Source organism: Macadamia integrifolia, chromosome 10 (assembly GCF_013358625.1).
Source record: "Macadamia integrifolia cultivar HAES 741 chromosome 10, SCU_Mint_v3, whole genome shotgun sequence".
In the NCBI taxonomy this organism is placed as follows: domain Eukaryota; kingdom Viridiplantae; phylum Streptophyta; class Magnoliopsida; order Proteales; family Proteaceae; genus Macadamia; species Macadamia integrifolia.
Window position 1 is genome coordinate 14,338,378 of NC_056566.1, and position 17,614 is coordinate 14,355,991.

A 17,614-nucleotide genomic window follows, 5' to 3' on the forward strand; every position below is an offset into this window, starting at 1 on the left:
ACTAACCCAAGGAAAAAAAAAAAAAAAAAAGACCAAAGGGAATATTATCTCCTTACGAATATTATTCTGCAACTGAGTACTGAGATACAAAATGAATGAGTTTTCCTTATTTGATGGTGGATGTAGGGTAAACTTTTGTTTGGTTGTAGGGACTAGGGGTTGGGTCTCTTCCACAATTTCTGGTCTTGCAAACCATTAGTAATTCACATTTTGTTTCCTTCTATTCCTATTATTTTCTCTATACCATCTCGGATCCATGTAGTCAACTCATTTAATTGGGATAAAGTTACGACTCTCATTATTGTTACCACAGATAAGCTGTACACAAAGACCTAAAAAATCGGAATGAGTATAAAAATTTGAATGTTGAAGGGCAATTTTTTCTAAGGATTTTTTGTTTAATGTTAGTCATAAGAGAAAAAATTTTCACTTTGTCATAAGCTTTGTTTGGGTCGAAGGGAATTTAAAGGGAAAAAATGAAAATTATCAAAACTAAAAAATAATTTTTTATAATCATTTACCCATGTGACTGTAAAAATTACTTCAATTTTTTACCATATGTAGTAATGATACATTTTACTTGTAATTTTTATTTTACTTTTTAAACCAAAGGGAAGGATTTTGATGCTAAGTACAATGAAATTTTATCAAGTATTGAACGATTTTGAGTTAGTGATATACTCACATGGCAAAATGATTACAAAAGTTTCTTTCTAGGTTGAAAATTTTCATTTCCATTCCGCTTTATTTCCATTGCAACCAAATGTAGCCATAGTGAAATTAGGAAATTAGGAGTATGTTTAGCCATTTAGGGGATTGACCAAAACTTTCCCCATTTTTATTTCTGGGCTACAGAATTTTTTCTTCTATAAATTCAAACACCCCTCTCCACACAACAAACCCAACTCATTCCGACAAAGGCATAGATCAACTCATTACATTCTGTGCTTCAGTTCCACCATGACACATGCCATTCTATTGCTTGGATTTATAGCAATAGCACATTTTAGTGTAAGGAAAATGATGCTTTCCCATTTTTCATTCATTTCAACTTGATTATAGTTTGTTCTTGCTTCATCTTTCTTATTAAGTTGTTATATTTTTTCCATGAAATTGTAGGGTTCTCAAGCTGAAAATGCCTTCATAGAATACTGGGAAGAACATATTGGTCTTCCACACCCACCACACTGGTTAGCTGCAAAGGCTACTTCATTAAACGCACATCAAGAGGCGGTGTTTGTGAGACTTATAGAGAAAAAGGAATTGTCTTCCCAACTGCGCTTGTTCTGTAAGCAAGCTAATGTTGCTTGTTCTACAAATGCACAGGTGAATAACACAACTAGCAACACCACCTTGCCACCATTAGCCCAATGGAATGAAGCGAAACTAAAATATAATTTTCCAAGTGAATCACCCCTTTCGGTTGCCAGACAAGGTGGATTGCCATATTTTCGGGAGTCAATGGTAAAAGAGGGAGGTTTCATATCCATCCCTGATCTAAGGGACCCAATATCATATAAATCATTCTTGCCACGATCTCTGGCATCAAAAATCCCATTTTCCTTTGCCCAAATTGAGGAATTAAGGAAGCTTTTTGGTGTGGAAGATGAATCAAACATGGATGAATATATTCAAGACACCCTCAGGATATGTGAGAAGAGTCCCATTACAGGTGAGAAGAGAACTTGTGTAACTTCTGCCGAGGATCTTATTGATCTTGTCGTCCAGGAATTAGGGCACTATGTTCATTTATGGAGTACTGAAAGCGTTGAAGGATCTTATGAGAATGTCACAATTGGAGCTGTGAAACTCATATATGGAAATCTTTTTGAATCACCAGCCTTGTGTCATAGCCAGCCATTCATATTTCAGGTCTATTACTGCCATATGTTACAGAAAGTAAAAGTATATACAGTTGATATACTTGCTAAGAAGAAAGTGAATCATGTGATCATGGCATGCCACTATGACACATCAACTTGGAACCCAAATCATATTGCTTTTAAGTTATTGGGTTTTGGGCCAGGCAGAATCGAGGTTTGTCATTGGATAAATGAGAATGGAATAGTCTGGACAAAAACTTTAGGTTGAGAAGAGATTGAAGATTTGAATTTCTTCCATTTCTCTTATTTGTGTTACATATTGCTGCTTATCTTATGCTCTATGAGGGATAAATAATTAACCATTTTGGTTTTCTTGTTATGCCTTTTTTTTTTTTTTTTTTTTAGTAAAAGCATATTTGTACTAAAAAAAGGGGAGGGGGAAGGAAGAGGACACAATGACTGAACTGCGAAGAAACCTAAAACTCGAACCAAAAAAAAAAAAAACTCAAAGCAAGACCTCCCATCTTCAGCATTGTCATTAGCAGGAGGATCGTTCACTACACAAAAATCTAACACCTCGAGATGCAAAATATCGGTCTATATCAAGCATCAATAAATAACTTGTCTTGCATAGGAGATGGCAAGACATGCATAATAGTAGACAACCCATTTTTTGTGGCTGATTGTGGAAGAAAATTTGCACACAACTGCATTAGCTTCCCTGAAATAGTGTAATTTTCCAATCAATCGATACTAGGAAAGGCTTCAAGATTGAAGAACCATTCTTGCCTACAAACCAGGGAATAATGTTACGAATTACTGAAATCGTCACAGCCATGGAGTTGGATTCACTCCAAAGCTTCTGAATCCCTAATTCTTTTGCAACCAGCAAACCCCTAACAAGAGTGACAAACTTGGCTTCATAATTGATCAAATGGTCAAAAACTTCTCAAAGGAAAAGATGATACTGGCTTCAGCATTACGAGAAAGTCTACCAACCCCTAATCTCTTTGGATTTCTCAACGAACACCCATCAATATTTAATTTAATCCTATTAACTTTTTAATGACATTAGAAATCTCCATACTAAATGGAGCCTTTCTCAGAGAGATAGGATCGAATACCTAATTTTCTGGAGCATAAGAGATCTCCCATTGAAGAAACCAAACCTGATATCTTGGGAGGTAATTCCCATTGGTCTCTCAACACCAACTCACAAGTAAGCTCATGACACCTAGACTTGTCATAAAAAAGCGTCTTAAATTTCTTTCAATCCAAATGAAAAAAAGGAATGAGAACAAATTAAGAAAGCCATACTTCTTTATAGAGAGGTCTTGAACCTTCAGTTTCCACAGTACTGACATCTCGAGGATTGAAGAATGAGGTTGCCACACATTGCATTCTGAAAAAATATGACTGATGGATTCATCTTTCTAATTACAAAAAGCGCATCTTGATGGTAATGGAACCCCCATACAAACCATGTCATCCGTGGAAAGTTTACCATGAACCAATCTCTATTTGAAAATGACTTATTTTGCCTTTCAAGTTTTAATATGATTTCGTAATTCGATTGTATGGCATAATAGATGACAACCTGAAATCAAAAGAATACCCATTCCAATGCATCCTTACAATATATACATGACCAATTCTACAATACAAAACAAAGCCTGAAAGTTGCCTATTTAATGTTCCAAAAACTAAATTTATATCTATTTCCCAGACTTACTCGTCTCATTTTTTCCCCTCTATTACCCAACTTTTTTTTTCTTTCTTTCTTTCTTTCTTCTATATTTTTTAATTTAGTTTTATTGCTGTTTTACCTAAAATAAAAATTTATTGCTCTTCTATTCAAAAAAAATAAAAAATCATTGTTCTTTACCCCTCGATGCAATATAATGTGAATCAACATCGCATCAAGCCTAACCACTCTTGGTATTCACAAGTCTAACAAATGCAATGATCAAGTAACTTGTTAACTTTGCTTACAATTCACATGCAATGATAGATGGGTGTCACTCATATTGGATACCACATATTTGGCTATATGTCTTCTATAAATTCTATAAATTCTGTTTCATGGGCTAATTTCCAAGTTGGAAAAACGTTGTGTCAGATATGTAAATTTTCATTTTTTTTGTCTTAAAAAATCCTTTTTTTTTTTTGGATGAATTCTTCATTCTTCTTCGAAAATCATGAGTTTTGAATCCACTGCTCATATAAGTACTTGGTCATTCAAATCAATATTCAACACCTATTCCTTTTTTTATTTTTTTATTTTTTTTTATTTTTTTATTTTTTTTTATTTTTTTTTTCTTTTTTGTCATTACAAAAGTGAAAGCAAAAGTGATTGACAGGTATCGGATGTTCTCATAAAAAAATAGAAAAAAAAGGTATCGGATGTTGACTTGTCAGAACCAAAAATCAATTTTGAGAAACACAGCCCTTAATTTTTTTTTTTTTTTTTTTTTTTCTCCAAATAAGAACCACAGCCGTAAGTTAATACGACGTCCACCGACCATTGCAACCCCCTACTCTCCCTATAATGCGTCAGTCCTTGAGGATATGGAACCCAACACTTTCCTATTTCTTAGGAATTACACCCGTTCGTTCCAAGAATCAACGGATCGAATCTCATTCCTGAGGTTACGGACCGCGACTGCTTTCCTATTTGTTAGGAGTCAGGAGTTATGAAGTCATAGAAATGGTCCCTCTGCTCAACTATAAACATCTCGGCCCTTTCTATGTTGATTCACGCTACCAGCAGAGGTAAAGGTGACAATTTTTTGTTCCTTGAAGCTTCTTCATGAAGGTGTGTACCTCTCCCTCTCTCTCTCTGAGAAACCTTGTGGGATTCCCGTTTTCCTTTTGTTATGATAGGTAGGATTGAGGTTTTGTAACGTTGACCAAACTAGGTGCAAGGGGTAAGTAAAGGTTTGTGAATGCCAATGGAAAATGGCAATTGGTTGGCGTTAGAATATGAACTTTATAGGAACGGAACTGAAATCCTGTGTCAGCTACACAATTCCCATAATACTTGGGCTCCTGTTATTCAAAAATTGTATTTTATTGGAGGAAAAATGCTTTCTGGTCACTTGGCCATTGCGTTGTGCTAGAGCTTGGGCTAATGGAAATGGTATAAAAGCATCTAAGAGGGTTAGGGGCATCTTCCTCACAACTTCCTATGTCTTGGAGTAGAAGGCGCAACTGACTAGTGTTTTCCCCAAAAGAACGTTACTTGGTTGTGAACCCTTACGTCCAGACAGAGAAGGGACGAAATGATGACCCACCCCCTGTGAGTACAAAATACTCACTCCTATTGATACCCTCATGCACAAAATACTCACTCCTATTGGTACCCTCATGCACCTATCATTGACCCACGCTGATACAAGTGCCATGTGACTAGGAAAACGTTCTATTTCGCATGTTTGTTTTTCTGTTACTTCTCAACTAGATGGATGCGTTGTTTTGCCTTTTATTTTTCCTTTTTCTTACCTGAACTTATGTAAGAGACTCACAGCTGTTCTGTGCTGCTATCGGTTCACGCTAACAAAGCCTTTTAGGAACGACTGATCAGTGACGTTTTCAAATGCTGTCCTCCAACCGGGCTTGCAATCTGAACTGTTCTCTCTCATGCAACCAAGGTTTCTAATCTCGGATATCGGTGTTAACCAATATTGATCTGAATCGGTGAAAATCACCTTTGATCAAATATATTTACCCTTTTTTTTTTTTCTAAAATGGTTATTATTATTATTATATTTTATTATTATTTATTATTTATTATTATTATTATTATTATTATTATTATTATTATTATTATTATTATTATTATTATTATTATTATTATTATTATTATTATTATTATTATTATTATTATTATTATTTTTATATTAATTATTATTTATTATATTATTATATAATATTATTATTTATTATTATTATTATTATTATTATTATTATTATTATTATTATTATTATTATTATTATTATTATTATTATTATTATTATTATTATTATTATTATTATTATTATTATTATTATTATTATTATTATTATTATTATATTTATTATTATTATTATTATTATATTATTATATTATTATTTATTTAATATATATTTAATATTATTATAATTATTATTAATTTATTTATTATTATTTATATTTATTATTCATTATATTATTATTATTATTATATTATTATTATATATTTATTATTATTATTTAATATTATTTTTATTATTATTATTATTATTATTTTATTTATTTTTATTTATTTTTATTATTATTTTTATTTTTATTTTTATTATTTTTATTATTATTATTATTATTATTATTATTATTTTACCCTTAGATCGTACCAATGAATTGGTATTGGGTATGTCAAAACTCAAGATCAATCTCAGCCGCTGCCAATCTGGTCCAAGTGATGATTTTTGAAACTCAGAATCTATATCACTTAACTTAGTGTATGACTTAATCCAATTATCAATTTATAGATAAAATTATGTTGAGTGTGGTTAGTTGCAGTGTTGTGTCACTATAATTTCCCCTTCAAATTCGATGATCTTCAAATTTTCATCAATGGTTTGGTAAGGTTTATTGCAGACAAGCAACTATATGTCAACAATTGATAGTTCTATTTGCAAGTTAATCGATGTTGTTTCTGTGGTTTATTATTTATAATTTCATATAAGCATTTCATATGGAAGTTAATTTTTTATTTTTCTATAGAAATCTATTGCAATGCATCGTTTGTTGTTCTTATGATATTAAGTTTTCTACCTTTCCTTGCAGCTTACTTCAATATGTTAAATCTAAAATATTTATGGTTTATTTCATCTGATAATACTAAATTTCTATTATCTCTATTGATGTTCTTAATTGAACATGGGCTAAATCATATAGAAATCGAAAAGTTCATTCATTCCTTTATTATTTATACATTTTCAAACCATTTGTTCTCATCTCTTTGTTAACAGGTTCAACCGCATTGAAGGGTAATATTGAATCCCAATATTGGTCTAAATCTTTTTGAAATACATATGGCAGAAATGACCGGTATCTATATGCTAGAGTTTTCACAACATTTTTGCGAATGGGCCTGCATCAATTCAAGTTTGGTAAAACTGATATGATTTGTAAAAGATCCATCTAGGCTAAGTGACCAAATTACAAAAAGAATAAAGAAAATTTGCAAACATGAATACTTTTGAAGGATCAAATAATGATAAGAATATCTGGATATTATCTTACCAGTCTTTTGCAACCATTTTTCTACATGGGTTTTCAGCGTCTTCACACTTAATTTTGTTATTAGTTCTATCCATTTATTGGGCTAGTAAGAGATACACAATTCCTACCCTTGAAAATTCAAAACCAATGTTGAAGAATACATACTTTTCATACTATTGGTCAGCCCTTATATCTTGCATGGGTCTATCTTTTTGTGATCTTTTCTTGAGCATGTTAAACTCTCTCTCTGGTTATAGACATGGTTGGTCCGATCTAAATATTGTTGCCCAATTGGATTTTGTATTCAGAACACTCACTTGGTTCATGATCTCTGCTTACTTGCATATCCAATTTTCTCATGCAAGTGACCGCAAGTTCCCTATTATATTACGGATTTGGTGGACCTTCTACATCCTAATGTCTTGTTTCTATCTTGTCATACATCTTAGTTTCTATTGGAAACATGTGCCCTTGCCAATTCTGCTATGGGTTTCCGATGTTGTATCCATTATTGCTGGCATATCTATTAGTTATGCTGGAATGTTTGGCAAGAGGCGAGAAGATGAAGATTTCCATTTTATGGACCCTCTTTTGAATAATAGTTCCAATCGAAATAATGGTGACGACAGACAAGGATCAAATGTCGGTGGAGAGGGTATAACTTCTTACGAAAATGCCAATCTTTTTAGTATTTTTACTTTTTCTTGGATAAGTCCTTTGGTTGCACTTGGGTTTGAAAAAACATTGGATCTTGAAGATGTCCCTCAGCTTGCCAGTTGTGATAGTGCCAGCGTGGTCTTCGCTTGTTTTAGAGATAAACTTGAATATGATGATAATAGCAATGATAATGGTTGTCAGGTAAGCACATTCAGGCTAGTGAAAGCATTGATTCTCCTAACGTGGAAAGAAATTCTATGGACGGGTCTATTGTCCATTGTATGCACATTGGCATCTTATGTTGGACCATACCTTATTAATACATTTTTTCATTATCTCAACAGCTCTCATCAACATAAGTATAAAGGCTATATGTTAGTGTTTATTTTCTTTCTTTCAAAGTTCATAAGGTGTATCTCAGAGAGGCATTTGTTCTTTCAATTACGAATAATTGCGAATAGGGTTAGTGCTGCCTTATTCGCAATAATCTATAAGAAGAATCTTAGGCTTTCAAGCCAATCAAAGCAAGGCCACACTAGCGGGGAGAACATCAATTTGATGACTGTTGATATCGACAGGATTGGCTTTTTCAGTTGGTATTTACACGATATATGGAGAGTGCCTGTTCAATTTGTTCTAGCATTGTTGATCTTGTACAAAAGACTTGGCCTTGCTTCACTTGTAGCTTTTGTTGCCACAATGATTTTAATGTTAGCAAATACTCCGTTGGTGAAACTACAGGAGAAAATCCAGGGAGAACTGATGGATTCAAAGGATCGAAGGATGAAGGTGACATCTGAAGCCCTGAGGAATATGAGGATTCTCAAGCTCCAGGGATGGGAGATGAAATTCTTGGATAAGATAATTGGACTTAGGAAATTTGAAACAAAATGTATAAAGAAGTTACTTTATACTTCAGCTATAGCTTCCTTCGTCTACTCATCTACTCCCTTGTTTGTATCTATGATTACTTTTGGGTCCTGTTTGCTTATGGGAATTCGATTAGACTCAGGGAAGATTTTATCTGCACTTGCAACATTTGAAGTGTTGCAAGGGCCCATTTATAATCTCCCGGATACATTCTCCATGGTACTTCAGATTAAAGTCTCCCTTGATAGGATAACCTCATTTCTCTGTCTTGATGACCTTGATCAAAATATAGTACAAAAGCTTCCAAGAGATAGTGCCGAAGTTGCAGTTGAGATAGTCAAGGGGAATTTCTCTTGGGATCTTCATTCCCCTAATCTTACATTAAAAGATCTTAATTTTCAAGTGAAACATGGTATGAAAGTGGTTGTTTGCGGTGTTGTTGGGTCAGGTAAGTCAAGCCTACTTTCATGTATATTGGGGGAAGTGCCTAAGATATCTGGAGCTATTAAGTTGAAGGGGACAATGGCCTATGTTGCGCAATCATCTTGGATACAAAGTGGCAAGATAGTAGACAATATATTGTTCGGTAAGGAGATGGACAAGAAAAGGTACGAAATGATCCTTGAAGCATGTTCATTGAAGAAGGACCTAGAATTGTGTCCCTTTGGGGACCAGACTATCATAGGGGAGAGGGGGATCAACCTGAGTGGTGGACAAAAGCAAAGAATCCAAATTGCACGTGCTTTGTACAATGATGCTGACATATATCTACTTGATGATCCTTTTAGTTCTGTTGATGCTCATACAGGAACTCATCTATTTAAGGTAATTGCTTATTGAGCTCTACTTCCAAAAAATTTCTTAATAAAATTGGTTGAAGATATACATCTCATTGCTTACATAACAAATTTTTTTCACAAATTGAATTAAAAATATTTTTAAGAATAATGAAATCATGATTATCTAAACAAACAAGACATGTTAACATATAATATTGAGAAATGCATGTTATAACCTATGGTTTGGTGTTACTTATTGTTATAAAAAGGCTTTACATTAATATGAATTGGAGCGTTTGAGTGCCTAATGTGAACATTTGAAGTTTTGCACAGGAGTGTTTGTTGGGAATTTTGGGTTCAAAAACAGTCATTTATATTACCCACCAAGTAGAGTTTTTTCCCATTGCTGATCTTATCTTGGTGAGAATATGTCATCTTTTTTTTTTTTTTTTTTTTGTCAACTTCAAGTACTTCAACCTTGTTTGAGAGTGATAATTTACCTTCTTTTGTTTGACAGGTGATGAAAGATGGAAAGATTACTCAAACAGGAAAATATGAAGAAATTCTTAGGTCAGGAACTGATTTTATGGATTTAGTAGGTGCACATAAGAAAGCTATGAAAGAACTTAATTCCCTCGAACATGGAGCCACTTTGGATAATTTAATTAATGATAAGGAAGATGGCAATATACTATGCAGTGAAAAATCTATCCAAGATAATGAAATAAAGGAATCTGAAAACTATAAAACAGAAAATTTGATTGAGCCTAAAGGGCAGCTAGTCCAAGAAGAAAAGAGAGAAAATGGTGAAGTTAATCCTTCGGTTTACTGGAAATATATTACAGCTGCATATAAAGGTGCGTTTGTACCATTGATACTTCTGGCACAAATTCTTTTTGAGCTTCTCCTAATAGCCAGTAGTTATTGGATGGTACTGGATAATCCCGTTTCAGAAGATGTAAAACCTCATGTTAAAGGATCCACTCTTATCTTTATTTATATTGCTTTAACCCTTGGAAGTTCTCTTTGTACGCTTATAAGGTCCATGCTCATTGTAATTGTTGGATACAAGACATCCACTCTGTTCTTCAACAAAATGCATTTGTGCATTTTTCGTGCTCCCTTGTCATTTTTTGATTCAACTCCAAGTGGAAGGATTCTAAATCGGGTGAGTAAATATTCTTGATTACTCTTAGGGTCCAAATGATTTTATCTTATCACTATAATAGTTAGTGTAATTGTATATAAACTCTAATTTTATAAACAGGTATCCATAGATCAAAGTGCAGTTGATACCTCTATTCCACGTAAATTTGAAGAACTTCTTATCTCAATCATAGAATTCCTGGGAACTATTGCAGTAATGTCACAAGTTGCATGGCAAATGTTGATAATTTTTATACCAATGACTGTAGCATGCATTTGGTACCAGGTAATTTTGTGACCACTTCTACTTCACATGGTTAAGTTTCAAAATAAACTTAACCATTTATTCCCTATAGTTAACCAGCCATAACACAAGTTACTTCACACTTATTTTATTATTGAATCTAGAGTTTTCTTTATTCACACCATATTGATTTAGTGGTGGATGCATCTATGCTTGGAAGTGACAATAGCGATTTAAACTTCAATATTATTTTTGAATTTATAAGGAATATATAAATAAATCCATTCAAATCTTGATATTATTCTTGAATTTAAAAAAAAAAAAAATAAATCCATTTTTCCAATGACATGTATTCATATAAATTAATATAAAGATTTATTCTTTTACTTACCAAAATTTTTCAAGGAAAAGTGATGAAAAATGACCAAAGAAGGCTAAGTAGCTCTATTGATAGCTTAAAGTGATATGCATGGTTGCGCTTTTGATATGCATAAACTATTTTAGATATATATGGATAAAAGTATAATATGGCCAATTATCTCTATTCATAGTTTTGTCGGTTGAAGTTCATACGAAAGACATGATAATAATAAAAGAAAAAAAAATTAAATAAGATTATTTTTACACTAAATAATTAATAATTTTAGAAAAAATTATTTATTAATTATAAGATAATAAAATAGATTAATATAAATTAGAAAGAATAAATTCATAAATAATTCTCATTATTTAAATATTAAGGATTAAAAGAAATTGTCCATTACAAAGCCTTGTCTTAGTGGTCCAACAATTTTGGGTCATGTGGATGACTGATTTAGTCAAACATACCATTGGATAGTTATTCCCCATTTGCATGAGTCATGGTTGAAGTTTGGACCCAATTTCCATTTTTCACTTCCACCAACTTTATTTTCATTAGCTAAACTAAAGTTGCCAAAGTTTTGAAAGTTGACATCTAAACCATTCAAGGCCCAAATCTGGTAGATATACAGTGGTGATTTGGAAAAATCACATCATCAAAATTTGAACCCCAATGGAACTACAACGTAACAAGGTATTTGAGTAGTCAAAAGAAGCTTATCTAGGTGGTGGACTACCTAAGAAGTTTTACCAGATTCTTAATTAGTCAATAATTTTCAACACAAAGATATTCTTCCCCATTCTTTTCTACTTCCCTTCATTTTTCCACCTTTCCTTCATATCCCTCATTCTTTCTTAACTAAAGCACGTGGGCTATGTTTTTTGCTAAGCATGCAATGAGCTGCACTTAACCTAAGTGAAGTCCCTAGGTTGCACCACACTTCATTTATTAGTAAATTTCATATTCATGTGCATTTGGCGATCGTATTGTCTGGTCCATCATTAGAAAATTAAGATTTAACAAAAAATTGGATAAGAATACATGCAATATTAATTGGATTTGAAATTTGATCATTTGATTATTTGGTTAAAAAAATTAGATACGCAAAATTTTGGAATTGATGATGATATACTCTCGTACAAGTAATATTTATAATTCAATCAATATGTAAAAAAGAAAATAGTTATTGTTCAATAGTTGAGAATACATAGAATAAACTTTTTCCTACAGTTTTTATCCTTGATGATGGTGTAACTATCAATCATTTAAATCTAAGCAACTCATGTTTAAAAATTCCTCATAAAAAAAAACGTATATCATTCTCTAATTAACTATATATTATTTATTGCACATATTTTTTTTTTTACATTATACCTAATTTTCTTTATATGACCCTTGTCTTTTAGCAATACTACATATCTGCAGCACGAGAACTATCACGATTGACTGGAGTATGTCAGGCTCCAATTACACAGCATTTTGTTGAATCTAGTTTAGGTTCAACCACGATCAGATGTTTCGATCAAGAAGAAAGGTTTATAGATACAAACCTCAAGCTGGTGGATGGGTATTTTCGGCCTAAGTTTCATTTCTCTGGTGCAATAGAGTGGTTATGCTTCCGCATGGATATGTTATCATCCATCACATATGCCATATTTTTGATTTTTTTGATCTCAGTGCTGAATGGAGTACTCAGTCCTGGTAAAAAGTAGAACTTGAGATCTTAAGGGGCAATTATGATTGGTCGCTTATACAAAAGCATTTTTTTTAATTTAATTAGTTTTCTCTTTTGAAGGTGTTATGAGTTTAGCAGTCACATATGGACTTAAATTCAGTATGCATGGGCTCATTTGGGATCTTTGTGGCCTTGAAAACAAAATCATATCTATTGAGAGAATATTGCAATATGCCTACATTCCTAGCGAACCCCCTTTATCGATAGAAGAAAATAAGCCAGGTCATGAATGGCCATCACAAGGAAAAATTGATATTGTTGATCTACAGGTAATCTCCCAAATCTATGTTCCTTAAGTCATTATCTCCTTAGATGTTTCATTGTCTCATGAAATAGATCCTCTGAAGCCTTATATTTTGATTTGGACATTCTTTCTATTCTTGTGGAATTCTACAAAGGTTGATGAGTTGATTATTTAATATGTATGTAGGTCCGGTATGCCCCACATCTTCCTCTTGTCTTAAAAGGTGTCACATGCACTTTACCTGAAGGGATTAAGATTGGTATCGTTGGGCGAACAGGAAGTGGTAAATCAACTCTCGTACAGACTCTCTTCCACATGCTTGAACCTATAGCCGGTCAGATTTGGATAGATGGTATTAATATCTTTAAGATTGGCCTTCAAGACTTGCGGTCAAGATTGAGCATCATCCCACAAGACCCAACAATGTTCGAGGGGACTATAAGAAGCAATCTTGATCCGCTTGGAGATTACACTGATGAACAGATTTGGGAGGTGGGTTCTTTATTTTTTTTCATTGATAATAATCTTTAATCAGTGAACCCAAGGGGGTATTGCAGTTGGTGAGCAACGAACTTCATACGAGCCATAAACTCAGACTTCCTAGGTTCGACTCCCACTGGCACACTTTGGACCACTTACATGGGGGTGTTTAGTGCTCTTCACTACTTTTAGTGAAAGTTGAATGGTTTTCATTCAACCCCGGTATGACCCAGTCCATGCGGTTGAGGGGTCAGTATGGGCCTGCGGGACTAGTCAGGCCGAAGGCCTAGATACCCGTCATTAGCACAAAAAAAAATCTTTAATTAGTGAAAAAATAGGATGGAGAAATTTACCACTCCCAGATGATTTGCACGTGAAACAAACACATTACAAATGATTTACTTATGACATGTATATCTATGAACTCCTTTCTTGTGGTCGTGCTCTTTTTAATATTTATTAAAATTTTGAATTCATTCCTTTAGATGCATTGGATAATATTTGAGCTAACTTTGGCTTAAGATATTCTATAAGTAGGGATCTGGGAATTAAATGCACTATTTTTATTGTCTGGGTATCCCTTTGCTTGTTCATTGCATCTTTTGCATGCTTAGGTCATCTTTCATGATCAATTCTATGTTATCTTAAAAATTAAGGAAGGTGTTAAGCTAACATTGCCCTTTTGTTGTCTTAGGCTTTAGATGGATGCCAACTTGGTGATGAAATTAGGAAAAAAGAAGGGAAGCTCGATTCTTTAGGTAGGTTTCTTCTCTCCCATATATATATATATATATATAAATGATAATGGTTTCTTCTTCTATTTACTTTATGCCAAAGTTTCCCAATATTAATTTATCCATGCACAAGTGCTTAATACTTTCAAAATTAAATTATTATTGTATGATGCATCTAATTTCTAGTGCACTACCCAATCCACAACCCAACCCCTTTTTCAAAAGAAAAAAGTAGAGAAAGAAAAGTTAATGAAAATAAGATCCTAAATAGCTAACGCATTCTTATATGGTGGCTGTCATAGTGGCCGAGAATGGAGAGAATTGGAGCATAGGTCAACGACAACTAATTTGTTTAGGACGGGTATTACTCAAGAGAAGCAAAGTATTAGTACTTGATGAAGCTACCGCATCAATGGATACTGCGACTGATTATCTAATTCAGCAAACGCTTAGGCAACACTTCTCAAGGTCTACTGTCATTACAATTGCACATAGGATAACATCAATTCTTGATATTGATATGGTCCTCCTCCTCGATAATGGTTAGTAGCAAGAAATTAGTACACCACTAATTAAAATGGGTTCAACTGAGTTTCTTATTACATCTGCTCATCTATGGTGCTTGCCTAATCAGATTGACATGTTGTATCATATTAAGCAGGTCATATATTGGAGTATGATTCCCCAGCCAAATTGCTAGAGATCAAGTCCTCGTCATTTGCAAAGCTTGTCAAGGAGTATACCCAAAGAAGTAGCTCCTAGTATTTGAAAGGTTAAATGAGTAAGTTTCAAGAGGTCATATATAAATAGGTTGCATTAGACTCAGGTGCATTTCTTTATTGTGTATGAAAAATTTTGTTTCCAGAATATGGTAGAATAGATATCCAGGTTACTTGTAATCATTTGCGTTGGCATTGGCATTCTATTGAAGTATTTGAGGTAAAGGAGGAGATGAGAGGGGAAATTTTTTTTTTCCTAGTGGATGTCTATAAACCTTAGAAGAGGTTATAGTAGTCTTCTGATATCTTTAGACGACAAATATCTACCACAGGGCACATTAGATAGAGAGATAAAAAATTTTAGGTAAGTAAAAGCTCAAGGTCCCCTGCTCTTTGTCCTTGGGTAATCCAGGGAATGCAGGAGCAAGTGGCATTATAAGGGACAGCAAGTGCCAGATTGTATCGATTTATAGCTCCTTTTTAGGAATAGCTTCGAATTTCCATACTGAATTTCAAGCGTTAATTGAAGGAATTGAGAGAGCAAGAGAGATGAATTGTGCATCTCTGTGGATCGAATGTGATTCGGGTGCTGTGGTGCTCATGGTTCAAAGGGGCTCGGTCCCGTGGTTTGTTTGGCAAAGGTGGTCTTCTCTTATTTCTTATCTCAGTGGTATAAGATGGAAAATCACTCATTGCTATCGGGAGGCAAACCCTATAGCAGATTTCCTGGCGCAGACGGCTGCTAAGAAGGAAGCGTCTTCATCAGTAGTGGCATGGCCTCCTGAGGTGCTTGAGTTCTTGGCTGAGGATGCGATGGGCAGATCACGCTCCAGATTTTATTAGTGTTCAGTTTATTTTTTTGGCCTAGCGCCTATCTTTTTGCTGATGGCAATGTCGTAGGTGGAGGTGGGTCCTAGGTTGTGTGCTAGTTGTTTTATTTATTTTTTTTTTTTTTTGGGTCTTCTTATTATGGATCCTCTCTGTACAGTTTTTAATTTTTCCCATTTCGTCTCTTAATATACATGACCCTTTAGCCAAAAAAAAAGGTCCTCTGCTCTACCACGCACATGTAATGGTTTAGCTAAAATTGAGTTGGCCAATTGGTAAAATAAAACTTTGAGAATACATTGAAATAAGCGCAATTTGTTTAGAAGAAGGGAAGCTGATAATAAAAGTGAATAAGCCAATACATGTGAGTGTATATATTTGAATTTGGATCTAAAATTCAATATGTAGCCACCCCTAGACCATTTTGTAAATATCTATATAATCGAAATTGCCGCATCATCCTTCCATGTGGCAAAACTTGATTCTGGTTTAGAGATATCATCAAAACCTATCAGTCAAAAAACTTCTGCCATAAAGCTTTAAAACAAAATTTTTGCCTATTGCTACATTAGACATCTTAATTAATTTATTGCCAAAATTTCTTTGGATAACATTTTTGTTATCAGTTCAATGTCTAAATTGTTCTAATTACTAGTCTTAGTCATGATTTAATTTGTTCTAAAAAATTTCCTTCCATGGTCATGCATTCCGACTTGAAAGTCTCGGTTACCAATCTGGCAATTTGATTGGTTCCTATAGCCAACTATATAAGAGGTTATTCTGACCATAAAAGCGAATGGTTGAAGTTCTTCATAAAAATATTTTCTTAATTAAATAACACTTAAGGGCATCAAATTTTTAATTGATGTGTTTATCAATCAAAAAATTCCACACAATCAAATTTTAGTAAGTTAGGACTATTAGAGAAATTAATTGATTTATAACCTTGTGAAAAGGAAAGGTTTTGGTCCCTTTTATTTAATAAGATTTTCTTGAGTTGCGGCCGTTTCTTGTTTTCATTTGCAATTACCTTTTTCAGTGGGAAATACTTGTTGAGTTTACAACATTTTGAATTTTTTATATCATACATTATTGTTTTAATGGGTGTAATTGTAAAGGGAATGTTAGTTGTTATCTATATCTTCATAATCAAAATTATTGGACATGTCAATGCCCTTTCTTGGGTGGTGTACAAGGGCTCCTATAGTTGGTGTAAATGAATTTTGTTATAGGTAGAGCTGAGATGCCTTCGAATGGGTACAACCATTACCCGATCTTACCTAACTTGTATAGTGAGGCACATCTAGAAAATATTTATTGAAAAAATCATACAAAATAAGTACAATATGTTTTCTCCCAATTTCCCTTGATTGAAGTTTCCTACATAGCCAAACTTTCTGCCATATGGCAAATCAGGTGAAGCCCAAATTTGTGGGCAGGTAAGGTGTTACTTAAATGTCGAGTTTGGGGCCTGTTGGATTTAAGGGTGTCAATCGATCCGGAACCAGGTATTCAGTCCGGTTCCGGTTTCGGTTTCAAGGAGTGTTAGTGTGATCCAAAACCAGACCAAGTCCCATCTCGGTTCTGAAAATTGGTACTCATACTCGACTTATCTGGTTATGGTTCCTATTTGGATTTTGTATTCGGTTCCTCACCAACGATCCCCAGTTGGAGCATAGTTGACGTTGAATCTAAAGGATCTACTGCTGGATAGATACCTTTGGCAGCTAATCCTCTTGATAGTACGGTAGT

General features: G+C 33.7%; 3 protein-coding genes across 3 annotated transcripts in view; all 3 read left to right on the forward strand.

Moving 5' to 3' along the window:
• The first annotated feature begins 904 nt into the window (after nt 1-904).
• LOC122091270 (polygalacturonase-1 non-catalytic subunit beta-like) lies at nt 905-2,202 on the forward strand. Its single transcript, XM_042661131.1, has 2 exons — nt 905-1,011; nt 1,120-2,202. The coding sequence occupies exons 1-2, from the start codon at nt 961-963 to the stop codon at nt 2,089-2,091; spliced, it is 1,023 nt and encodes a 340-aa protein (XP_042517065.1). The 5' UTR covers nt 905-960; the 3' UTR covers nt 2,092-2,202.
• Nucleotides 2,203-7,263: 5,061 nt separating this feature from the next.
• On the forward strand, nt 7,264-15,077 carry LOC122092227 (ABC transporter C family member 3-like). Its single transcript, XM_042662564.1, has 10 exons — nt 7,264-9,417; nt 9,705-9,791; nt 9,889-10,539; nt 10,639-10,803; nt 12,529-12,823; nt 12,918-13,126; nt 13,288-13,593; nt 14,276-14,339; nt 14,618-14,857; nt 14,977-15,077. Exons 1-10 carry the CDS (start codon nt 7,264-7,266, stop codon nt 15,075-15,077), a joined length of 4,272 nt encoding a protein of 1,423 aa, XP_042518498.1.
• A 15-nt stretch (nt 15,078-15,092) lies between these two features.
• LOC122092228 overlaps nt 15,093-17,614 on the forward strand; it is a 16,912-nt gene continuing 14,390 nt past the window's right edge. Inside the window, exons 1-2 of the mRNA XM_042662565.1 lie at nt 15,093-15,096; nt 15,181-15,254. Of these exons, the coding sequence (XP_042518499.1) occupies nt 15,093-15,096; nt 15,181-15,254 (78 nt within the window). The remainder of the gene's footprint in view (nt 15,097-15,180; nt 15,255-17,614) is intronic.